The sequence below is a fragment of the Pelodiscus sinensis genome, chromosome 9 (genome assembly GCF_052426305.1).
Source record: "Pelodiscus sinensis isolate ZL-2025 chromosome 9, ASM5242630v1, whole genome shotgun sequence".
In the NCBI taxonomy this organism is placed as follows: domain Eukaryota; kingdom Metazoa; phylum Chordata; order Testudines; family Trionychidae; genus Pelodiscus; species Pelodiscus sinensis.
Genome location: NC_143060.1, coordinates 10,548,594 through 10,574,912, shown reverse-complemented (window position 1 = coordinate 10,574,912; position 26,319 = coordinate 10,548,594). Strand labels below are relative to the sequence as shown.

The 26,319-nt window shown below is 43.1% G+C and overlaps 1 protein-coding gene across 1 annotated transcript in view; it reads left to right on the top strand.

The window, feature by feature from the left end:
- Positions 1–26,319, top strand: part of TTC39A (tetratricopeptide repeat domain 39A) — an 84,303-nt gene that overhangs the window by 47,851 nt on the left and 10,133 nt on the right. The window contains exons 7-16 of the mRNA XM_006126422.5: positions 102–201; positions 2,870–2,935; positions 7,393–7,501; positions 8,520–8,587; positions 8,688–8,747; positions 10,175–10,336; positions 11,931–12,022; positions 12,761–12,881; positions 17,551–17,662; positions 22,609–22,723. Coding sequence (XP_006126484.2) covers positions 102–201; positions 2,870–2,935; positions 7,393–7,501; positions 8,520–8,587; positions 8,688–8,747; positions 10,175–10,336; positions 11,931–12,022; positions 12,761–12,881; positions 17,551–17,662; positions 22,609–22,723 — 1,005 coding nt within the window. The remainder of the gene's footprint in view (positions 1–101; positions 202–2,869; positions 2,936–7,392; positions 7,502–8,519; positions 8,588–8,687; positions 8,748–10,174; positions 10,337–11,930; positions 12,023–12,760; positions 12,882–17,550; positions 17,663–22,608; positions 22,724–26,319) is intronic.

Genomic DNA, 26,319 nt, shown 5'->3' with positions numbered 1-26,319 from the left:
TTGTTGTGTTTCAAAATGACTGGTGAGCGTTCTCGCGGAATCGGGCTAAATATTTACCCAGTTATCCATGTAGTCCGTAATGTTATCTTCTGTATTGCCAGGGAGCTGGAGAGTCTTATACGGTCTCCAAACTATGTTAAAGGAAAGAACCATCTCCATTTTGAAGGCGGCGTAAAGCTTGGCATAGGAGCTTTCAATTTGGTACGTAAAAGAAGTTTTCCCTAAGGCCCCGCTCCTGTGACTGCTTTCAGGCATGCTTACCTTAAACACCTGTGTTCTACTGAGCTTAATGGAACTGCTCGCGTTCCAAGCTAGAAGTGCGCGAGTATTTGCCAGGTCCAGCCCTCTGCCCGTTTACAGCACCTGCAGGTATTCATGTGATTAAGAAACATCAAGGGTGAACATTCTACACGGAAAAGAGAAATACGGAGGAACTGCTGTGGGCCACAATCCTACAGTTCGTTGTTTGCGAGCAGTTCTCTGTATTTGCATGGAGCACTGCTGACTTCAAGGCATCTCTGCGTGAGTGCAAGCATTCACCCAGCAATCGTTGTAGGATTCGGGCCTATTCTAGCACTGTGGTCAGGATGAAGCCGCATGCAGGGCCATTTGAGTTGCCTGATCTGTGCTGAGTCATTGGCCTATGGCAAGAGTTGATCACAGCTCAGTCTTCCCAGGAGAGCTCCCTGCATGCTCACAATATCTAAAGCATACAGAGGATGTGTCTGAGACCCCTCTGTGATTGAACTGGGGGACACTGTCAGTGGTATGGAATCCTGCAGGCAAAAGGCACAATCCACAGGCATTGAAACTTCTCCTCACCAGGGATGGTGAATCAGTTTAACTATAAAATAAGAACTAACCAGAACCTAATCTGAACAATTTTCAAATTCATAAGCCTAAATTGGCTTATTTGGGGGGATGGAGTGTAGGAGGGATTGATAAGCAGGTGTTTGATTAATTATTTTTGTGCACTTTTCTATAGCTTGGTTTCATGCCATATCAGAAGTGAAAGTCCCATTATCCCACGAGAGGGAATGTTTTTATTGGTCACATTTTTAAACTGTAACAAGTAAGATTGGGATGTAATGCCTGGTTAGGTGAATCCACCCTCTCTAGCTCCTGGGAATGCTGCAGCCCCTTGGCAGGGTAGGAACAAGCAGCAGTATTTCCACACTAGTCCCCGGTTCAGATCTGAAATCAGGGTGTTTCTTCTCTTAGACAGACTTGCCTAAAGAGGATAAGTGAGCCCTGTCTGCCCACGTTTGAAATGAGAATTTCTTTTCCTTACATTTGGCTAGTTCATAGCCTGTTATTCCATAATATTTGGTGCAGCACTTTTGGGTCTGAGGAATCAGAAGGCAGGAGACGAGAGAGATGAGAGCTCTTTGAAAGGTGGCAGGTGTAAAGTTGAGTGATTTTTAAGATAAAAGAAGTTGGACAGAAGGATCTGAGATGAAGGGGATTGGTTATAATGTAAGAGATTATAGTGGTGGGGAGACAGCTGAAGGCAAACAGATGTGAGGATACCAAGGGAAATAATGCAAAAGAAGCCAAGATCAGTCACACCTACAGGCTGGCCACCAACTAGATGGCAGGATCTCCTGTAAAGCAACATGACCAGGTAGCACTTAATAGAGGAACAAACTAAGGACAGGAATAAATAGCTATGCTGTATTGCTCCCACTATTGGTAAAGAGGCTTTGGAATGATAAGATGATTTCTAGTGGTGCCAAAACCAGGAGTACCATATAGGTTGTACTCAAGTCTGATTTTGATTCTGCATGTGTTCAGTCCAGTGCTTAGAGAAGCCTTCTGTAAACTTCCAGAGCTTTAAAAATTTGTCTGTTGTGACTGTCAGTTAGAAACTGTCACAGCAGAAGCAATTTGATCACGCATGATTGTTCTCACACTTAGTGTAACAGAGTACAACATCCCCTTTAGAGTATCCTTTTAATGTCACTTTCCTTCCCATAATGCATGGGCATGACCCTCCCATTAAAACAATAAGAAGAAAGCCTGTAAACTAAAATGGTGGTTGTCACTATTAATACAGCCTTACTGGGTGTCATCACATAGAGATCCCAATTCATTTGATAGACTGTACTCAATGAATACAGCTCAGGTCTTTTGTCACTTCCGCCCCAAAAGCATAATTTCCTCTCTCTCTCTCTCTTTCTCTCTCTCTCTCTCTTTTTAAGGGGATCATTTTTGTTAGCATTGACCATTTAAAATATGCCTTTCAATTGTTAACAGCATAAGTTACATCGATTTACACTTTACTTGGTTCAAATGCTACTGCAAATATTTCATTGCTTAGTTGTAGGAGTTCATATTTACCATACAGGCAGTTGCATAACAAGAATTGAATCCATATTTAATGTGTGTTCCTTTGTATACTTTAATATAGGGATGGTATCAGTTTTCCTGTTTTACATCCAATGAGATTACTTACAGCAAGAAGAAGTATGCCCAGTAATAAGTGTCTGTGAGATCAGACTCATGGCTGATTGGCTTGTTCCGACATTAGTTCCTGTTTCTTGGAATAGTGTGGTCCATGTCACACATCAATAACAATATTCTGCCTGCTGGATCTGGCAAACATTTAATTGTTGCAGTTCCCATTGAAATATTCATTAGAATGTTGCAAAATGCAGCAGCCAATGTTATCCAGAGCTGCTATTAATTTTACCTAGAAAACAGGGGTTTACATATGTACTATGTTACAGAGGCTGATAGATAGCTCTGTTTAATCCTTGAGGATACATGAGATGCAGCCAGTGGGGACACTGTCAGGCACACTGGGGTTGAAAGAGAGAAGAATTCCTATTCCAATTCCTGCTCAGTTTATTTATGTTTCTTTACACAGACATTGTCCATGTTCCCAACACGGATTCTACGATTACTGGAATTTGTCGGGTTTTCTGGAAGCAAGGTAAATATCTCTCATTTGATAAGATTGTCATAAATGTGGCCGATGCATGACAGCCAGAATCTGGATCCCCACATCACCAGTCTACCATTCTTGGAAAGGTGAATATTGCAGCATTTACATCACTGGTACTATAGTTAGTGCTGCTCAAGGATTCTTTTCTTGGTCTTTAAAAAAAAAAAACTTTGTAAACATTTTAAAATTGAGGACAGTGATATGATGTTTGGAAAATACAAGATAAGCAAAAGTTCAAAGTATAATACAGGTTGAACCTATCTAGTCTGGTGCCCTCAGGACCTGACCAGTGCCGAATGAGAGAATTTGCCAAACCACAGGCAGTCAAAATTGTCTAGCAGCATTACCAACACTTCCACTGCTTACTGGGCTCTTAGGAGACATTTAAGGGTAAATTAGAGCTGAATAACAGCACAGAACAGTAAATTCTCCAAAGAGTAATTGGCTTTGCACATACCTGGAAAGTGTGGGGTGAAGGAAAAGGGCTTGGTAGTGGCAAACTCACTAGCCTTACTCACATGGAGTTGGGTGGGTTTGCAGAAAGAGAGAAAGGTATTTGCCTGGAGAGCTCTTGTCCCAGTGTTGTAAATTCCTACTGAAATTAGTAGGACTTGTATCCTGTGGAGGGAGAATTGGGCCCTGGGACCAGTTCCACCACAATAACCACCAAAATATGCAGAGGATCTGGCTGCCAAAGAATGCCCTTTTGTCATTGGATCCTCAGGTGATATGGATTAAGTAGTATGTCCTTCAACCCCCTTCCTCCAATTGGGTTTTAGTGTACAAAGATATATCTGGGGCTCCTTCACATATTGGCTGCTGGGCCACCTTTCAGGGCATTTGACAGCTAATTCAAACTAGAAAACAACAAGTAGTCCTGTGGTACCTTAGGGTACATACATCTATACAGCAGCGTTATTTCGGAATAACTAACATTATTCCGAAATAACACAGTGTGCATCTACACTACAAGCCTTTATTTTGAAATAATGTTGAGCTGGAGGAGTTCTTACTCCGACTCATGGTAATCCTCATTTCACAAGGAGTAAGGGAAGTCAAAGGAACAGTGTTCTTCCTTCAACTTCCTGCTGTGTAGACAGTGCCAAAAGCTGAATTAAGCAATTTTGACTTGAAGTACGCAACTGATGTAGTTGAAATTGTGTAGCTTAATTCGACTTGAGCCCTGCTGTGTTGACGTACCCCAAGAGACTAACAATATATATAGATATAGATATATATATGACCAACACTCCGGTCATCTGAAGAAGTAGGCTATGCCCACAAAAGCTACATGTTTTGTTAGTCTTTAAAGTGCTACTAAACTATTTGTTGTGTTTTAAGTTTTTCCTGTTACAGACTAACCTGGCTGCCCCTCCAAAAATATATATGGTATCATGAACTTTTGTAGGCAAAACCTACTTCCTCATTTTTCAGGTAATCCCCTAACATGGCATCTCGAGGTTGCCTGAATGATCCAGACATATTTTGTTACATTTGTGGCAGTTTTGTTCCAAAGTCTTGATCCCCAAGTTTTATACCAAAGTAGGAGTGATGTACGTTTCTAACAAAATCTGTTATAATCTGTCTTTGCTTCTTTGGAGTATTCAGGCAACCTCGAGATGCCATGTTAGGGGATTACCTGAAAAATGCAGAAGAAATGCAGAAAAATGCGGAAAATACAGTTGTAAATATCATTCAAAACACAAAACAATGAAACCATTCTGTTTTGTTACTCCTATAATATAATAATTTGGTGATCCTCTTCAACAAAATTAAGCTAGATGGTTTTCATTTTGACAAATTCAATTAATTTGAGGTATTTTTGCATGCAAGTTCTTGAAAATAAGTCACAGCATATAATGTATAACATATTATAATAGCATTTTTAAAAAAGTAGACTCCAGTTTTCAGAAAATCTGTATGTTATGGGCAAAAATGGATATAATTTTTTAACTCAGCACCCCAAAATTACTTAAGAACAGTTATTTGTTCTCAAACACTGGAACCCATGCAGAAGGATATAATCCTCTATGTCTTAAATGCAGTTTGGCAATGGGTCAAAAGGCATAATTATTGACATAGAAGGCAGGAAATTAGACTAATGAGGTCAACTTGAAGTGGGAGGATATTTGACCACGTCAGTTGTGCTGAGCATCAATTTTGACGTATGTCTTAATTTGTAATTGAGTTATCATTTCCCCCCTAGAAATCCTTTTGTCTGGCATTTTTTGCTCTTTTGCAGATGCTAAGATAAAGTTAACTCCCAAATGTTCTTGCATAACACATTCAAGTGTTCTATTTAATTTATGCCCAATTTAATCAATTCTGTAAATAAGCTAATGGTAATATACATCCTCGTTAATAAGTCTGCAGTGACATGGCCAAGTCATGAGACAAGAAAGGCAACTCTGTGTTTTGCTTTCTTTTTCAAGACTCTTAATTTAAAATGTGATTTAAAAAGTTTGCAATCTTGTGCCCATGTTGGTCCTAGGATCTGAGAGACACAAGATAGGTGAGCTAATATCTTTTATTGGATCAGCTTCTATTGGTGGAAGGTAGGGATGTAAAAGGTTACTGGTGACCCAGTAAGCATAGGGCTTACTGGAATGCTTACCAGGTGACCAGTTGGATTGCCAGACATGCCAGGCCAAAGCAGCCCTCACTGCGTCAAGCCTTCTGGCTGAACCCTGCCCATGTTGGGGCAGCGGGCGGGGCCATGTCTACATTGGGCCACAGGGACACTAGTCTAGCCCCACTGAAGGGCCCAGACTAGCAGGTGGGACCCTGGTGGTGGCTACCATTCACCCGTCTGCCAGTGGTTAACCAGTTAAACAATATAATGTTAATCATTTAACTGGTTAACTTTCTTAACAGATCCCTAGTGGACGGGACCAGCTTTTGAGCTACAGAGAGCTCCTTCCATTGTTCAAGGAAGCAGATGTAGTTTAACTGCCAGCTGAAATGGGAACAAGCCGTTCTGAGGTTTTGAACATTGCCTTTGTCCACCCCACATTGTATGATCTCTGTGCATGGGAGAACTCTGAGAACTTTATATTCAATGGATTTTTTTGAACAGGGAGTTGGAACTTGCTCCGTCCATTCCGCGCATCAGTCTGGTATTGCAGTATTCCAGGAATGGTGCACCTCAGACACCATGAATCTGCTCTCTGGGTGGGTTGGATCTAGTCTCCCTTAGAGGCTGACCTCACTCCCTAAGAATAGATCAGCTTTTTACTGATGACTTATGGAATTACTTCTGCAGCTGAAGCGGTAGCAACTTGTGTGGTTGGTACTGAAGACTCTGGGTTTGATCCTCTTGGAGGAATAGAGTATCAGTCCTTCAGCAACCTGGCTGTACTAGATAAACTTTCTTCATGAACACTCTGTTGGTTTTTACATTTGGTCTTGTACAGGAAAGAAATGTTTTGCAAGAAATAAGCAAGAGTTAGCTTGAAAGGTTTTTTTGCAACACTCCTGAGCCTGTTATTTCCTTATATTCCAATTGTAGGGAAATGCTGCAATAGTAGTTTTACAATACTACTTTCTCTCTCTCCAAGCATTACTTCAGTCTTTATTATTGCTAAGTAAGGACGTCCCTCAGTGTGTCTGAGATATGCAAGTATTATGGTGTTCAGTGATAAAGAGCATTGTATAAAATCTGAACACAACAAAACAATGATACGCACATAGTACAGACAAACAAGCCTGAGGCACAAGTAGGCTAAAGGAAGGTCAAGAAGCAAGTCATTGTGAGGTCTTAGGCTCCGCGATTCCAGTTGTACTGTCTTTCATTCTGAAGTATTAACATATATTGTACCATGTATAACATGTATTGTGTTAACATATATTGTGCCATGTAATATATTCATAGTATAAGACAGGAAGGGACCATGAGATCATCTAGTCTCACCTCCTACATATTGTAGGTCATGAAATCTCACCCCATTCACCGCTGGTGAGCCCCATCACTGGTGTTCGGCCAATTTGTTTATATTACCTTGGCAGTAACTGTTCATGTCACCACTGTGTGATGAGCATTGCTGCGCTGCATTCTGGTAACCTGTGCCAGTTGCGGAGGTTCTGCCCAACTGGGTGTATTGTATTTCTCAGAAATGGCGTTAGCTCTGTGGGGCGGTGCTGGTAATTCCTAAGCATTGCTGCACTCTCTCCTGAGAACTGTGTAGTTATCCCCGAGTCACTGCTCGGCCCCATGATGTTTTGCAAAAGTCAAATGATAACTTCATTGGAAACGACAGTAACTTGCCTTGCTGTGTCTTCTCCTATAGTAGTGCTGTAAACAGCTGGTGTCACTGCGGTAGATACACAATGCAGTCCATGTGTTTGCACAGCCAGCAAAGCTAGAAATGATAGGACATAAGTTTAAAGCAAAATAGCACGGTTATTGCTTTACAGCACTTTGTCTTCCTTCTCTGATTTTTGCACAGGAGTATGGTCTGTTGCAGCTTGAAGAGGGAGCCTCGATGTACAGCTTTAGGTCGGTGCTGTGTACCATGCTGTTACTGTGCTATCATACCTTCATGACCTTTGTGTTAGGTAGGCTTATTTACTGTAATCCTGTAATAGTCCTTTCAGTTGCTCGGTTATTGCTGGGAAATAAAGGGAAGAAGTGGTTAAATTGCAAACCTGTTGGTGAATTGTTCCTTCAAACCTAGACTGCACAGAGTTGGATAATTTCTAGTGGCTGATTTTTGCAATAACTGTCATCCCTGTGGAAAGGGTTTTTTCTTCAAGATGGAAGCTCATGTAAGACATGCGGGGGGGTGTAGAGGTTGAGGCGATAGTTGGGGTATTACCATAAAAAGAGGTCACAAGAACAAGTTACATTTCCTGTGGTCAAGTGAGCTATTTTGGAAGTTTAAAATAAAAGTCCTAGTGAAAAGATTGGCTAAATCCTGTTTTCGTATTAATTTGTCACCCTTGCCATCTTAGGGTGATGTGTTTTCCCATTGAAATGATACATTTGCTCATGGCCTACTCCCGAAACACTCTTTGACAAAGCCCCATCGGACTAGGCCTAGGCAAAAATACTGCTAGCTTTTAGAATAATTGCTAAATGTTCCTGGGAAAAAATGACATTTGATACCTCAACTCTGGCCTCATAGTCTTTTGCAATTGCAAAAGCTGTGCAACGTAGCCCTGTGGAAACCTGGTCTGTTCCAATCCCACTCTTTATGGTCATAAGGTTGCTATGACATTAGGAAATGGGGGATGGCTCTGAGGCCATTCAGAAGCCAAGGCATGGGCAATCAGGATCAAATCCTGCCTACTTCACTTTCCTTCTCTTTTTCTATCTTGCACAAAATTGAGGAACCCAGGGAATGGGGATGGAAGGAGAAAGCAACATCAAATGGAAATTCTGCTGGCACAGAATCAATTTGCCTTTATGGTACCTTTATGTAAACACCATCTGTTTGTGCCCCCTTCTGATCTGTCTGAAGTGGTACAAAATGAGGGCCTACATTTGGACTTACCTGCTACTGTACGGGAGAACTTACAGCTGCTGCATCCTATTCCTTCTAATCATTTGCATTGTTTTACTCAACTAATCTAGGCACAGGGAAAGGAAATGTTGAAGAGGCAGAAAGGCTACTCAAACCTTACTTGGCTCGCTTTCCAAAAGTAAGATGAATCCTAATTTAGTTTAGCATTTGTAGCTGTTTTGTAGCTAGAATGTATCAGGTGCATGAAAATTATTCATGGCTGCTTTTGTTTATTACAGGGAGCCATATTCCTGTTTTTCGCGGGCAGGATAGAAACAATAAAAGGCAATATTGATACGGTAAGTAATCCTTTTCTCCCTGGAAGAGAACCTTCAAGAACAATGGTTCCGTATTAGTCATAAAGTCTGGCCAAGATTTCAAAAAATAGGAGCCTAAGTTAGGCTTCTAACCATATTTTGACACCCCAAAACCAATTGCCCTCAACTTTGGGCAAGTCCATCTCCAATGCTGAACTCTCTCATGGGGCTCCGTGTCTTAAGTGCATAGATACAAAGCCGGAGTTTTACTCTGGCAGTTGCCTGGAATGGTTTTACCCACTGCTTTCAGTTAATTGAACAACATAAACTAACCATCTGTGATTTGTTTTAATGACTTGATTGGACCAGGGCTTAAGCATTTTGGTCCGAGAGCCCGCTACCTTGAAAATGCCCAAGTTCAAGCAAAACCCCTTTGAAATAATATTTTTGCAACAGCCCTTTGAAGTGTTGGGCCCCCATGCTGATGTGCAATCCAGGAACCCTGTCCTGAAAAGGAAGCCTGAGGTGGTGTTTCAGAACGGATCGCTCTAGTCAAACGGCAGATGCAATTAAATTCAGCAGAATTTCCCCTCCTCCCCCGCCACAGTGCTGAGTGATAGTTGCCGACCTGATGTCAAGCTGTGTGGCTGCTTTGAGACAGAAGCTCTGAAACATTGGATAATGAAGCATGCGTGTGAGTGATGAATGTGTCACCCTCTCTTGTACTGCTCAATGGAGCTTTGAAAATATACACTAGCTTTGGAGCTGTCCTTCAGACTTTAATTTCCTAGTCTCCACTTGCACCACAAACTCCTCTTGCTGCTCTGTTGTTCACTTACGCTCAGCATTAGGTAATAACATTAAGGCATAAGGAGGACTTTAGGTGACAAACTTGATAATCCAGGATGAATGTGTGGTCAGGGGTCTCGTCCTGCTGCCTAGTCACCGGGCTGAAATGCTGAGCACTCTCAGTTCCCATTAACTTAGGGTACGTCTAGACTACCGGGTTTTGTCGACGGAAGTTTTGTCGACAGTGTCTGACAAAGAGCGTCCAGACACATTGAGTTCTGTCGACAAAGCAAACTGCTTTGTCGACAGAACCCCGTAGTCTGGACGCAACCCTACAGGCAATAACACCTTCTGTCGACAGAAGGTGTTATGCCTCGTAAAATGAGGTATACCAGCGTCGACAAAACTGCTGAGTTCTGTCGACGTTATGTCGACAGAACTCAGCGGTAGTGTAGACGCTGGTATAGTTTTGTCGACAAAAGTCCACTTTTGTCGACAAAACTCGGTAGTCTAGACACACCCTTAGACTGGAGGGCACTCCCCACCATGGAGCAGGACTGGGTCCCAGTGCTGTTTACCAAATAGCCACAAGGTGGCGCATATATTCTATGAAGCCTGGGTTTTGTTTTTGTTTTTTCCTCATGATGCTTGTGGCTATATTGGGATTTCCCTTTGTTCAGGCCATTGGCAGGTTCGAGGAATGCTGTGAGGCTCAGCAGCACTGGAAGCAGTTTCATCACATGTGCTACTGGGAACTGATGTGGTGCTTCACCTACAAGCGCCAGTGGAAAATGGCCTATTTCTATGCTGATCTGCTGAGCAAAGAAAATGTTTGGTCAAAGGTAAGCAGAAGTGAATGAAAACCAAGCCGTTAGCAAACGAGAAACCAAAGCGTGGGTATAAATTTTTAATTGGGTTTAGCCAGGCCTGTCGTAGGGTGAGGGCAGTGAAACACAGTCTGGCTCGCTCTGGCTCATCGGGACCATGTACAGAGGGAGAGCAAGTGCAGGAATTCTATGCTTGTCCTGTAATCTAAGAATACGGGTAGATTTCAGATCTGAGAATTTAACTAAAGGCCAATCAACTGGCCAAGGAGTTTTGTCATGTACTGTGTAATTAGCAGCAGGTCGTTATATCTTTTATTGCAGTTACATTAAAGAACATGAGCTGCTTTGGTGCCAATGTGGAAGGTGGTGTTTTGTAATGAGTTAAACGTGATGGTGCCTACTCGGTAATAACTGTAACCAGGGCAAATTCCTTGGCTTAAGGGATGACGTGGTGCCACTTGTCAGTAGATCTATGTGAAATGGAAGGAGGTGTTGTCTCTGTGACACTATCTTCCCCCTCCCCTCATTTACCTGAGCCCTATGGCAGCAGCCCCTCAGTCAGGTTCTTCAGTCACCAGCTGATGGAACCAGGCATTGGCCTTGTCACAGCTCTTGCGGGTCAAGCAACCAGGAGGTAACATGGGGGCCGGCACAACTGTAGCGGGGCAGCAATTCATGCTTCAAGGCTTCTGCCTAAATCAATGTGAGGTTTCCTCATGGATCCCTGGTGCTGAGAGGCCTTGCCTCTGCTTATTCTGCAGTCACCACAACTTCTCCCACCAGAGACAATAATGGTCAGGCACATGGCAAGCCGAATCTTGATAAAATGTCTGTTCTTTTGGCTCCATCCTGGAAGTCGCTGTACAGAACAGGGAAAGCAGACCCCATGTACTGGGGGCTCTAGTAAACTCTGATGGTGAAGACTAAGGCGTTTATAAGCGATGGTAGGGTTCATGTTGAGAAATACCTTCACGTGAGTTCTGAGGGCACAGAACTGGGGATTACAGGCTGAATGTTTGTTAAAAACATGAATTAAACTCTAAACAACAGCATGAAATGAGAAATAGAGGGGCATTTGGATGCATGGGAGCCAAGGGCAATAGCCCGTCACAGAACCGGCCTTTAAAAAGTGCATGATTGCTGAAAACCCCATTCGAGCATAAATTCCATGTCCTATTATGATTGTTGTCATCTGCCACTACAGCACCACTTAGGTTGTAATGAATTATTATACTCTTCCCTTACTTGTAACATCCTCTACCACCTTGCAATTTTGGCTGTGTAAATTACTCAGGAGATTTTATGTGATTAATCACTAGTTAGTTATCTTTAATAGGGAAGCTTCTTTTTTGGAATGGAAATAAAAACTGGTACAAACACAGCAAATCAAGCAGTAAAAGATATTGCTACATGTGCTCGTCTGAACTCGCTTTGGAAAGTACTTAGTCTTATGCACATATCTCACCCCTTAAGTGTGTTGTAATATTACTTTAGTTACAAGGAAAAGCAGCCTCCTCAACGGTATCACATTGGCTTCTAAATCAATGCTGCTGCTGTAAATACAATTTACTGTATAAGAGACCTTGACCACATTTGCTCTTCACTGTAGACTACCTATATTTACATGAAAGCTGCCTATCTCAGTATGTTTGGACCAGATGATCACAAACCCTTTGGGGACAATGAAGTGGAACTGTTTAGGTAAGATTTAGAAATTCCCAAATCAGACACTATTCCTTTCCTTACCTTTTCAAGTGAGTTGCAGCAATAAATGTAAATCTGGTAGTGGGCACGGAGAGGAAAAATTACTGAGTCTGTATAAGATGCTTATTTGTGCGAATATTTCATCAGAATTTGCTTTCGAGTTTTCCTGCCTTTCTGTCTCTCCCATCCCCACTTTCTCAGGTTTGGCAGCCTAAACTATCTCTTCCCAGGGAATAATCCCAAACATACCTCCCTTTGCCCAGGGAGTGACTGGAGATTACTTCCCTGCAGATACACTCCTCTCTGAGTTTCTGGGCTTTATACAGGTCACTCCTGTTCCCTTCCAGCTGACCCAGGTTTAATTAATCCTGTCTCCTAGGTGCAGCAGAATGTCCCAACTAGCCACCTTAACCTGTTCAGGCCTTGTGAGGGGTGGATACCCCCTCACAGGTCCATACAAACATAAATTAGTTACTGTCAGTTTCCTGTGACTCACCCAGATTGCCATTTGTACACTGAAACTACTCAACGAACCCGTATTTTCTCAGAGTTCCTTCCAAGAAAGGTTTCACTGCATTTGATATTCCTCAGGAGGGGACTTTGGTCTGTGCATGTCCATCTCTCTCAATGAATCAGTCTTTGAAATTGATTTTGTTCTGGTTTGGTTTGTGAGGGTTTTCCAAATATTCAGAGGAGCAAACATGATTTCATGTTTTTGTTTTTTAATCTTCCTAGGACTGTGCCCAGTTTGAAACTGAAAATTGCCGGGAAGTCATTGCCAACAGAGAAGTTTGCCATTCGGAAAGCTCGGCGGTACCTACCCTCAAACCCTGTTCCTTTGCCTGTGCCTGCTCTGGTAGGCTGGAAAGATGTCTATTCCCCACTCCCCTATATTTTTCAGTAATTCATAGTAATGAAACAACAATTAGATACTTAGGATGGCGTATGTTGAACCCCCTCCTATAGCCTGAAAAGTTCTCAGGACCTAATTTCATAAATATTGCAAAACTGGGGCATGTGCTGGACTCTGGGAAATGAAGCCAGATGTGTGTGTCACCTGAATATGTTGCATACGCAACTCTCTATTTAACTTTTTAGACTAAAACACGCTCTGCGGCTTTTCACTGATCATGCTCGAGTTCGTAGACTTTGATTTTGGTGCCCATGTTTCAAGTCTCATCCGCTGGGCCAGCAGAAGAAAGCATCCCAGGTAGAACAATAGGCAGGAAACATGCAAGAACTGGTGAAACTAGATACTTTTGAGTCTTACCAACCTGAACATTGGAAGCTAGGTTTGAAAAACTAGTAGCTATGCTCTGGGGTACATAATGGCAAGCAGGACAAATTCAGCCACTTCTTTGTTGCCAGACTAGAAAACTGCTGTGTGTGCTGGACATTGGACATCCCTCCCTAAAATACTGGCTGATCTGCCCCCCCCCCCCCCAGCCAAGTTGAGAGTAACTGCTCTGAAGTTCAATTAGTGGAGCATGAGGAGGAGAGGGCCACCTGGGTGAATCCCTGGAGAATGATGAGAGAATAGCGGACAATTTGGGTTCTGTAGGTTTGCATCAGATCCTGAACTCCGGGTTTGTTGCCTTTGAGTGTGTGAACAACTGCAAACTTTTCTAACCAGTTCTGCTGTTTTGTATCATTGTATGCTGTCTCTTGGGTCAGGCACTTCCTTTAAGAGTCTTGGCTAATATGTATCTTAAAGACAACTCTAAGCATCGTTTTGTTCTTTTTGGGGAGGGGAGAGAGGAATCAGTACATCTCCTCTTTTAGTTTGTCCTGTCACTCATGAGTGCCTGATCTCAGAGAGTGTACACTTACAGCTAGCACTCTTCTCTCAGTCCGCTGGCAGTAAAATGGGATACCACAGTTTGTTTCAAAATACAACTGTACCTCAGGTCATCCATTAAGGATGAGTTTCAGCAAGATCCAGACATTTAGATGGAGGCCAGTAATGGGGTCACCTCTATGAAAATTACTTTGTGTCCACACCCAATAGGTTTCCATAAGCCATTGGAAGACAGAAATGCCCATACTTGAGTATTGCTGGGGCTGGTCTTATGTGATTGTTGGTGCAATGGGTTTCTCTAGCAAGTCATCTTGCTAAGTATGCTGTTGCCTAGAACGCTGCAAATGTGTGGCTAGCTGCAGCTCATTTTTGCAGATACAGATGCAGATGCTGATTTTTGAATCCCTGCAGGGCTCCAGTTTCCATCTGCTGCAATTGTACTTTCAGGGCACCAGGTGTCAGGGTACGTCTACACTACAGCGCTAGTTCGAACTAACTTAGTTCGAATTAGTTAATTCGAACTAAGCTAGTTCGAACTAGCGCATCTAGAACTAAAAACTAGTTCGAACTAGCGTTTTGCTAGTTCGAACTAGTAAGTCCACATTGAGTGGACTCTGAACAGGGCTTAATGATGGCTGGAAGCAGTGCCGGCAGGGCATAAAAGGAGGACTTAGAGCATGGAGATGCTGTCTCAGGCTAGCCGAGGGCTGCGCTTAAAGGGTCCCGACCCCCACCCCGGACACACAGTTCTAAGGGGTGCCCCGCTTCCAAAGAAGTTCTGGCTTGGATTGCCCACACTGGGCACATCACACCACTCGGCCATCAGCCCGGCTGCACTTGCCGCAGGCTGCCATCTGGGGAGAGGGAGTAATTGGGGGCTGCAGGAGAGCTTCCACCCCCAGAAGCCCGCAGACCAGCCCAGTCCTCCCCATCGGGGGCTCGTACCCCATTCCTCCCTCACCTCCTTCCACTTGCCCTTCCCTAGCCCCCCTTCTTATTGATGTACAAAATAAAGATAACGTTTCTTCCAACATTGACTCTGTCTTTATTGAAAAAAACTGGGGGAGACTGGGAAAAGGAGGTGGGAGAGGGGAAGAGAAAGGCTGGGAGAGGGGAGGGCAACTAACATGATCAGGGGTTTGGCACAGGTCCCAGATGAAGAGAGGCTACAGAGACTGGGACTGTTCAGCTTAGAAAAGAGGAGACGGAGGGGGGACAGGATAGAGGTCTCTAAAAGCAGGGGTTGGGTGGAGAGGGTGCATTCAGAAAAGTTCTTCCTGAGTTCCCATAAAGAAGGACTAGAGGACACCAAAGGAAAGGAATGGGTAGCAGGCTTCAAACTAGTAAGAGAAAGTTGTTGTTGTTGACAAAGCAAATAGTTAACCTGTGGAACTCCTTGCTGCAGGAGGCTGTGAAGGCTACAACTAGAACAGAGTTTAAAGAGAAGTGAGATAAAGTGATGGAGGTTGGGTCCATGGAGTCCTATTAGCCAGAGGGTAGGAGTGGTGTCCCTGCCCAAAGTTTGTGGAAGGCTGGAGAGGGATGGCACGAGACAAATGGCTTGGTCATTGTCTTCGGTCCATCCCCTCCAGGGTCCCTAGGGTTGGCCGCTGTTGGCAGACAGGCTACTGGGCTAGATGGACCTTTGGTCTGACCCAGGACGGCCATTGTAAGCTCAGGGCTCAGTGTCGGGGGTCTCAGTGGACCCCCTTGATTTTCATGCACACCTGGTCCTGGGTGGCCAGGCTGGCAGCTCTCCTGCCCTAGACGGCCACTTTCCTGTGCCTAGTGCGGAGATCGTGGACGAGGTCCACGATGTCCGCACTAGCCCAGGAAGGTGCCCGCCTCTTGCGGTCCAGGGCAAGCTCCCGGGAGCCGCCAGCCTGGTCCCGGCAAGAGGGGGTGGGCTGGGGGGCATCGGGTGGGTGGCTCTGTGCCGTGCCAGGTGCAGGGTCTGCTAGCTGGGTGCTGGCAGGCTTGCACCTGGCACGGGCACCGTAGCCAGCCCGTGCCCCTTTAAGGGGTCCGGGGCCGGGAGGGGGGCATAGAGTTTCCCTGGTGTTGGCCAGAGTGGCCACCAGGGAAACCTGGGGAGGGCTAGCCTCCCACTAGTTCGAACTAAAGGGCTACACAGCCCTTAGTTCGAACTAGCTAGTTCGAACTAGGCGTTAGTCCTCGTAAAATGAGGTTTACCTAGTTCGAACTAAGCGCTCCGCTAGTTCGATTCAAATTCGAACTAGCGGAGCGCTAGTGTAGCGCATAGGAAAGTTAGTTCGAACTAACGTCCGTTAGTTCGAACTAACTTTCTAGTGTAGACATACCCTCACTCTCTAACAGCTAAAGACTAGGGGATTCATGGCATTGAGTTTCATGTAACAAGCAGTTTATAATCGAATGGAAGCATGTCTACACTAGGAAATTATTTTGAAATAACAACTCCCGAAATAACTATTTTGAAATAAGGGTTATTCCTCATGACAAGCAGGAGTTTTTATTTCAAAACAGCCAGCCTGTTATTTTGAAATAACAGGCTTGGTAGTGTGGATGCACCATTTGTTGCTTTGAAATAAGGGGTGTTGTTTCAAAATAACTCCCTAGTATAAAGCCAGGGCTAAGTGAACTGCTATGCTTACTGGGACTTTTCATTTGCGTAGGAAGGAACAGGGTGTAACTCACAGATTTACCCCAGAAAGTTTTTATTTAAACTATAGCAAAATGCAGTTTAGGGTATTTTTATAGCCACCCAAGAAACTGAATCCTTCCTAGTAGCAAATAAGCACAGCACTATCTCCTCAACCATTAAAGAACAGACCAGCTATAGCAACAATGCCTTTGCATGAGGCACTACTTAGCAGCCTGAGAATAAAATCAGTGTGTACAAAAGGAGTTGTCGTCCTGTGGCGCCTTAGAGGCTAACACTTTGGGCATAAACTTTCTGGGATACACTTCAAGAGATGCACGTGGGTTCCAGTCCACAAAAGTTCATGCCCAGATACATTTGTTAGTCTTTAAGGTGCCACAGGACACCTCGTTTTTGCTGAAACAGAACAACACAGCTACTCCTCTGAAACTCTGCGTGTACAGGCATTTAGAGATGAGACACATTTAAGTTCCAAAATAGCCCTTTTAAGAACAGATAATGAAAAGTTGTAATAAGTCTATATAATGACTGTGCCTTTTCTTCCAAAAGTCCCTGCTGTGATGGTGATTGTAGTGATATGCACTATTAGCATTTAGAATAGAGCTATAGGTTCATTTCCTTTGGGCTAGTGAACTGTGCCCCCCCCCCCCCCCCATTGAAAAGCCATGCAGAATTGAATAGGGATGAAGCCAATAGGGCTGACTGTATAGAATTGTTCTAAAAACTGTATATAACTAATAGACAGAGTCACCCAGTCCTTTAATCTGTGTCTCAGCTTCCCAGATGCCTCCTGTATAGAGTGGGTTGGTGTTTTCAATATTGGCAAAGGGACGAAGTGAACTAGATGAATTAATAGAACTTAGACTTCCAGCACTGTTTGCATTCCGCAGTGAGTTACAGTAAGGACACATCAGCAGTATCCGCTCCTAGTGAGGATCCCTAGTAAGGATACCACTGCTAGTAAGGACACTTAGTAAGACTATCCTAGTAAGGACACCTCTGCCCTTTGCTAAAGTTTCTAAATAATTAGCTCCCTAGATCTCTACATTGCCACATTAATGAAATGTTTTCTCTGGGCACCCGTAGGAAATGATGTATGTCTGGAATGGCTATGCTGTGATTGGAAAGTGTCCTGATTTAACAGAAGGCATGTTGCAGACGTTAACGGAAGCAGAAGTAGCTTTGGAACGAAGTCCCGGTAAGCACTGATCTAATTTAAGCAGGTGCTTTGCAGTGGTGTGTTTATGCTTTAAGATAGTCTGGTGGGTGGTGAATAAAGAAGTTTTCCAGGTACAAGTTGTTGCCTCCCAGGTCCAGCACCCTCGGGATCTGACTGGTTCCAAACCAGGGAAATTGCTATACCAGGGGCGGTCATTGCTGGGCCCTCTGCTGCTGATGGCTGTGTGGCTCTGTTCCAGCAGCAGCAGAAGGGCCAGCATTGACCAAATGGGGCCTGGAGATGCTCGAGGGAGGTGGCAGGCTGGCTGCGGAGCCCCAAAGCCAGGAATGCAGCCCGTCTGGGCTCCACAGCTGTGCTGCCTCTCCCCTCCCCCTCCCTTGAGAATATTCCTGTCCCTCCCTCCCTGAGCTTGAATGCCATAAATAGCTCATTGGCAGTGCTCTGGAAGCTCTAGAAGGCCGGAGGAGGAGTTACTGAGCACAGGGCCCGGATTTTTCCTGTGAGTGCGCCTGCCCAGGGCACCCAAGGGGGGTGCTGGACCCTTGATGGTGCTGGGACAACAGAAGTCACAACTATAGAGCTCCAACCTGTAGTAAAACAAGTTAATACAGTCACAGGAGTGAGTGGGATTATGTCAGCATGTGTTAGTACAGATAGGCGTAACTTTCCTCTACTAATGCCTTCTGTATCATGTATCACTTGTATCATGGCATAAGAGCCTTGTTACTTACAGGATGAGTCTTAGGAACCATCCACAAAAACGTACTGGAAGACCATTTCTTGTACAAAACATATATTTAAATAAGCGAGTAGTCCTGTAGCACCTTAGAGACTAACAAAAAATATATATAGTATCATGAGCTTTTGTGAGCAAAACCCACGTCCTCAGATGAGTGGAGAAAAAGGGGAAGGGGACCTCCCAATTTATGACAGAAAATTAAAGGAGGGGGGAGAAAAAAATACCTGTCAATTGTAGTGAAATTAGGACAAATTACAAAGGATGAATATAAGCAAACAATACAGGTATGGAGGGGCAAGATTAGAAAGGCAAAGGCACAAAACGAGCTCAAACAAGCTACAGACATAAAGGGTAACAAGAAGATTTTCTATAAATATCTTAGAAGAAAGAGGAAAACTAAGGACAGGGTAGGCCCATTGCTCAGTTAGGAGGGAGAAACAATAACGGGAAACTTGGAAATGGCAGGGGTGCTGAATGACTTCTTTGTTTTGGTCTTCACCAAGAAGTCTGATGATGAAGGAATGCCTAACATATTAAATGCTAGTAGGAATGGGGTAGGTTTAGAAGATAAAATAAAAAAAGAATAAGTTAAAAAATTACTTAGAAAAATTAAGATGTCTGGAAGTCACCAGGGCCTGATGAAATGTATCCTAGAATACTCAAGGAGCTGATAGAGGAAGAATCTGACCCATTAGCCATCATCTTTGAAAAATCATGGGAGACAGGAAAGATTCCAGAAGACTGGAAAAGGGCAAATATACCGCCCATCTATAAAAAGAGAAATAAGAACAACCCAGAAAACTACAGACCAATCCATTTAACTTCTGTGCCAGGAAAAATAATGGAGTAAGTAATTAAGGAATTCATCTGCAAATATCTGGAAGATAATAGGGTGAGAGGTAACAGAATGGATTTATAAAGAACAAATCATGTCAAACCAATCTGATAGCTTTCTTTGATAGGATAACAAGTCTTGTGGATAAGAGAGAAGCGGTGGATATGGCATACTAGACTTTAGTAAGGCATTTGATAGTCTTGCATGATCTTCTTATCAATAAACTAGGCAAATACAACTGAGTTGGGGCTACTATAAAATGGATGCATAACTTAAAAGGTGGGTGCATAACTCGCTGGATAACCGTTCTCAGAGAGTAGTTATTAAGGGTCGACAGTCATGCTGGAAGCGCATAAAAAAATGGGGTTCCACAGGAGTTTGTTTTGGGACTGGTTCTGTTCAATATCTTCAGAAATGATTTAGATATGGGCATAGAGAATACGGTTATTAAGTTTGCAGATGATACAAAGCTGGTTACAACTGCTTTGGAGAATAGGGTCATAATTCAAAAGGATCTGGGCAAACTGGAGAAATGGTCTGAGCTAAATAGGATGAAGTTTAATAAGGACAAATACTTACACTTAGGAAAGTACTCCAAAGTACTCCACTTAGGAATTAACAATCAGTTTCACACACACAGAATGGGAAGCGACTGTCTAGGAAGGACTGCTGCAGAAAGGAATCTAGGGATCATAGTGGACGGCAAGCTAAATATGAGTCAACAGTGTGATGCTGTTGCAAAAAAAAGCAAACATGATTCTAGGATGCATTAACAGGAGTGTTGTGAGCAAGACACAAGAAGTCATTCTTCCACTCTACTCTGCACTGATTAGGCCTCAATTGGAGTATTGTGTCCAGTTCTGGGCACCACATTTCAAGAAAGAGGTGGAGAAATTGGAGAGGGTCCAGAGAAGTGTAACAAGAATGATTAAAGGTCTAGAGAACATGAGCAATGAGGGAAGACTGAAAGAATTGGGCTTCTTTAGTTTGGAAAGGAGAAGACTGAGAAGGGACATAATAGCAGTTTTGAAGTATCTAAAAGGGTGTCACAAGGACAAAGGAGAAAAATTATTCTCCTTGGCCTCTGAGGACAGGACAAGAAGCAATGGGCTTAAAACTGCAGCAAAGGAGGTTTAGGTTGAACATTAGGAAAAACTTCCTAAACGTGAGGGTGGTTAAACACTGGAATAAATTGCCTAGGGAGGTTGTGGGATCTCCATCGCTGGAGATATTTAAGAGCAGGTTAGATAGACGTCTATCAGGGATGGTCTAGATGGTGCTTGGTCCTGCTGTGAGGACTGGACTCGATGACCTCCCGAGGGCTCTTCCAGTTCTAGTGTTCTTTGATTCTATGATCCCATTACGGGATGTGCAGTTGTATGAGATTCTGGTGCTATGGCTTAAATGGTTAGGTCCTGTGATAGAGTTGCTTGAATATATGTGTGGACAGAGTTGGCAATGGGGCTTATTACAGGGGCAGGCCCAGTTCTAACCGGAACCATATTATTTCAGTTCTAAAGAACACCGTGGAAAAGACAGGCCTCAGTCTGATCTGAAGAAAGCACCATCACCTAGCTACGCAATCTGGAGTGTTCACTGATATCTGTGTGTTAGCTGTGCAGAATGCAGAAGCATAAGAAAGGGATGGTATTAAATTAGACCAGAGTTTTATACCATGCCTGATGTCAGTGTGTTAACTAGACAGACATGACAGCATAGAATTGCTGGGGTTTTCCCCCCACTCCATTATTTTGGTCTTCCCCCATCCAGCAGTGGTTCCCCTGGTCCGCACAGCTACCCTCCTGCAATTTTCCCTGCACTACAAACCTTTCATTAATGTCACACCTTACCATGACAATAGTGTCATGGTCAAAGCAACACCGTGAAAACATTTCTAGAACCAGTCTTCCCTGCATATATACTGTACGTTGCCACAGCTAGTCTCCAGTCAGTGAACAAGTTCAGTTCTCTGAAAAATGCTGTTAATGTTCTTGCTTGTCCAGTCAGTGTCATTCAGTTACTTAGTAATGTTCATCACTAGTCTCACCATAGGCCGAGAGGAATCTTCCTCGCTCCTTTGGACATAGTCACCAGCTGGTGGCTATCCTGCAGTGAACATCTAGCAAAGCTAGTAATTCAGCCTAGAACATTGAAAACTGAACTTTTATATCCGTCTCAGAGGCAGATGAGTTGCTTGAGGTATCAGGCAAGTTTGTCCCCTTTTAAACTCTGAAAAAGGCAAACGGCAGAAATGTTTTAGTTGAGGGAAGGGAGTCTGGTATAATGGTCGGAGGACACTTGCTGCCTTGGTCACTGACTCTGCAACTTTGTCATGGGTCGGCATGTTCCAGTTTGCAAAACAAGCATATTTCCTTGCGGAGTTTATTTGACTCATTGATGATTGTAAAGGGCCCTGAGGATACTGGCAGAAAAGTGCTGTACATTTTAAATGAAAAGTGTAGACTAAAAGCAGTTTTTTTTCTCTAATTCCTTTAGGTGTTATAATTAATTAGCAATTATTGGTTGTACAAAAGTATGATTTCAGTTGTCAATATCCATTTAAATATCAACACACAGAGACCAAGTTGGACTGAAATCCTTGGGGCAAGAATCTAATACGGTACAGGCCTAATCCTGCAAACATATATGTACTGATGTTATATGCTGTAAGAAATCCATTGAAGTTAATGGAAGTATTCATGCAACTAAAATTCTCACGTGAATAAGTATTTCCAGGATCAGGCCCTAAGTGATTAGTCTATACAAAGTGTGTATCAGTGGTGGTGTACATTAATCATCTTTAAAAGTACATACATGTAAATGCGTTCACAGAATAGATGGGCAGTAGGGTTTGCTGATATACATTTGATTTTTCTTAGTGGAAGAAAAAACAATGTTGCGGGCTCTAACCCACTTAACTGTGCCCATAGCTTGTCTGGAACAACATGAGTATGTCATTTTTACCTTCCCCTCTTTTACCCATGGGAAATGACTTTGCTTTTTAAACAGCTACTTCTGCATTTTCTCTTAAGCGAGGTCCCCAACAGGTCATGTAGGCAGCCTTAGTGATTGCACTGAAATAAGGTAGTGTACACTCCATGAATGTCTGTCAGAGTGCAAAGGTTCTAGTGCATCACCTACTGCCAATCAGGGTCTTACACTGTAAACGCCAAAGGGCAGCAGCTATTACAGCAAGTGTGCAGAATTCAGCTAGTCTGAATGGGACAATAAGGCAAAACAAATAAAAAAAAATGCAATGAAAATTTCAACTGTTGCAAAGAGATTTTGAAAATGTGCCTGCTAAGTAGTTTTGGAACAGCTGTGTTGAAAATTTTTTAAGGGACAGTTATTTCAAAATGCAAAAATGATCAAACTTGCTTTGTCTTGCAGCTACGGAAATGCTAGCAGATGACCAATGTTTGATAAAGTTGTTAAAAGGCTTGTGTCTGAAGCACTTGGGCAAGATTTCTGAGGCAGAACATCATTTCACTTACATCTATTTACAGTAAGTTTCCATATTTAACACACAGGAGAACTCAAGAAATGCTGAGTGTAAGTAGCACTGTCAAGCAGTCAAGTCCTTTAAGTAGGGCTCAAAAATGGCTATGTAACATGGGTACCATTTTACTCAGCAAATTTACGATCCATGCATAAACATTAGGGACCAAAGCACTTTTTACACTGCTTTCTGCTTTTGCCAGCCCTACAGAATCAACACAATTGAGAGAGAAAACAAGGAGTTCTGTGGCACCTTAAAGATTTATCCGGGAATAAGCTTTCATGGGCAAAAACCCACTTCCTCAAATGCATCTCATGGAGTGGGTGTTTGCCCACAAAAGCTAATGCTCAAATAAATCGGTTAGGGTATGTCTACACTGCCATCCTAGTTCGAACTAGGGTGGCTAATGTAGTCATTCGAACTTGCAAATGAAACCTGGGATTAAAATATCCCGGGCTTTATTTGCATGTTCCCGGGCGCTGCCATTTTTAAATGCCCGGTAGTTCGAACTCCCTGCCCACGGCTACATGCAGCACAGGCTAGGTAGTTCGAATTAAAGCTCCTAATTCGAACTACCGTTACTCCTCCTGCAATGAAGCAGGGAGTTCGAACTACTGGGCATTCAAAAATGGTAGCGCCCGGGAACATGCAAATAAAGCCCGGGATATTTTAATCCCGGGCTTCATTTGCAAGTTTGAATGACTACGTTAGCTACCCTAGTTCAAACTAGGGTGGCTAGTGTAGACATACCCTTAGTCTTTAAGGTGGCACAGGACTCCTCATTGTTTTTGTGGATACAGACTAACATGGCTATTCCTCTGAGATCTGTCACAATTAAGAAAGAGTGCAAACTGGATTTTGTGTATGTGTATGAGTGTGTGCGGCGCACATGCATACACCAGAATCTTCCACTAAATTCAAATTACAAGAAATCTATTGCAGATGATGAGGATGCACAAGAGTTGCTCAGGGAATTCTTTTTGATCTTCACAGCCTTTGTGGATGATGCATGAAATGAACCCAGATTGACTTGAACTGCACTGGTTCAGTTTGCAAGGCTGGAAGTTAAAAACAAAACAAAACAAAAACACCTTAAGTGTAAAAGAGCATGTTTGATAAAGAATAACTGAAATACAATAAATGTGATTTCCCCCTCCTCCCCACCACACACGGTCTATTTTTATTCATTTTTCAGAGAACCTTATTTTAATTCAGCTGATTAAGAGATTATTTGGGGGTGTTCTGTAAGAGGAACTCTAAACGAGCAGTTGGAGAGGACAAGTGTTAATCGTATCATTCAAAAGTATTTGCGCTGGCATAATTAAGATTCTCTGAGCTCTTCTATTAGAACCCTTTATGTTTGCATGTGTGTAAATTTAGAACCAAAATAATTTCTAGGCCATCTGTGGCTGTCTTACATCTTGATCCTGGAATTTGTTCTGTGCGCAGAGCCCCCGTGCACAGTGGAAGTAGTTGGAGATGGCTGCCTCCATGGAAGAAATTGCAGAACTGGGATCTTAATATGCCTCTGTCAAGTCACTGTAAAACTGGCTAGGGAAACCTTATTATAAATTACATACTATCTAAGTGAAGCTTTCCCATGTAGTTAAATTACACCCTCAAATTGCTCCTCTGTTCGCTAAGGCCTCTTTTACAGTAAGGACATTAGCACTGATGTAACTATATTAATTTAGTTACATTCGCATAGATGCTTCACATAAATGTACTGCACTGGCACAGCTTGAGCTGGTAACATACCAAAGTGGCTATGCTGATGTAATCACAATGGTGGCATGTTTTCTTAATGCAGACAGAGCCTAAGAATTTGGCTCTATATGTGCAGTGGGAGTGAGTTAGGGTTTTGTTTTCAGAGGACACTGGCCCATTGTGGACCTTCTGAACAAAGCAAACCCTTGCCCTTTGCCTTGCAAAAATAATTGAATTCTAAACCCAAGTTTTAAAATGCATAAAGCTTTGTCTTCACTAAGGTGTGGGGGGGGGGGGAAGACTGTGTTCTACTGTGTGTCAGATAATATGTGATAAAAGGCTAGCAAACACAAGGTAGCTTGTAGTTTTCACATCTTAGGAGGTTGAGTTAAAGCTTAGGCTCCCTGGTAGGGTTTAATGCAACTGATTAACTTCATGTGAAAACTTACAAGCTGCCATGTCTTCGCTGGGATTTTACCTTGAGTTAGCAAACGTGAGTTCAGAACACAGGCTAGCTTTTTCTGCTAAGAAAAATCTAAAAGGAGTCTGTACAAAGCCTGGAACAATAGCTTGGAGAGGTGTGATCTGCTCCATTCATTTTATTAATTCACGTGCCCAGTGATGATGTTTTTAAATACCAACCTTGTTAACTATTTCATTCCTCATGTACAGGGAGAGGGAAGAGTCACAGATGGCACAATTTAGGCCACATCTACACTAGTGAGCTAACAGTGTGATGCTTGAAAATCACTCATGTGGCCGCCGTATCTCAACTGGACAGAGCTCTTTCACTGAATCATAATCCACCTCCAGCGAGCATCATTAACTAATTTGGTGGAAGAATGTCTCCCGTGGACATAGACCTGTCCACACCAGCGCTTCTGTCGATGTAATTAACGTCGCTTAGGCTACGTCTACACTGCACGGTTATTTCGGAATAAGCTATTCTGGAAAAGTTATTCCGAAATAGCTTATTTTGAAATAGCTCATCTACACTGCAGGGAAGACTCAAAATTAGTCTGAGGCAGGCTTCCCTAATGTAGACATGCTATCTCGATTTGAAGCCCCAGGAGGAATAACTTAGAATGGCCTGGTGAGGGGCTATTTCGAAATAGCAGAAGTGGAGCGTCTACACACACCTTATTTTGAAATAGCTATTTCGGAATAGATGTTGTTCTTCGTAGAATCGGGTTTAGAGAAGTCGGAATAAGCCGCCTATTATTTCGCAATTATTTTGAAATAACAGAACTGACGTGTAGACACTCGCATTGTTATTTCGGAATAATGGTTATTATTCCGAAATAACTTTGCTGTGTAGACATACCCTTAGAGGGTTTTTTTTGCACACTCCTAAGATACAGTACACTGACAAAAATGCTGGGTAGTCCGAGCCTTACTCTGCCTAGCTTCTCACTTTGGTTCCACAAGTGGGTGACACTTAGGAGATACTATCAATTATTTTCTCCCTTCCCCGCCCAGCCCCATAAAAAAGCCAAGCCTGAGGAACCTATCAGAGCCCATGTGTATACTGAAACCCAGCCAAGTGGGAGCTAAACTCAAAGTTGACAGAACAATCTGATTTGAAATAACTGCACAATCTATAGAGAATGGCATCTCAATTTTGGCAGTGCAACGGGGCGGCACTTAGAGCACTGCCATCTTTTGTTGTTCCTCCCCTAATAAGAAACTGATGAACCTGGTCAATAACACGCTGCAAAAGATGGTTGTGTATAGCCATGCAAATGCACTTCTCAAATAACCTAGAGGTAGTCTAGGTTAGAGCACCTGAAGAGTAAGCATTGCTCTCCTACCCTCAGCTGACCTATATGTTTGTAGCTAGAAGAGAAAAAATTGTAGCATGAAAACCTGGTGCTGATATTTTTCCCTTTTTTTGC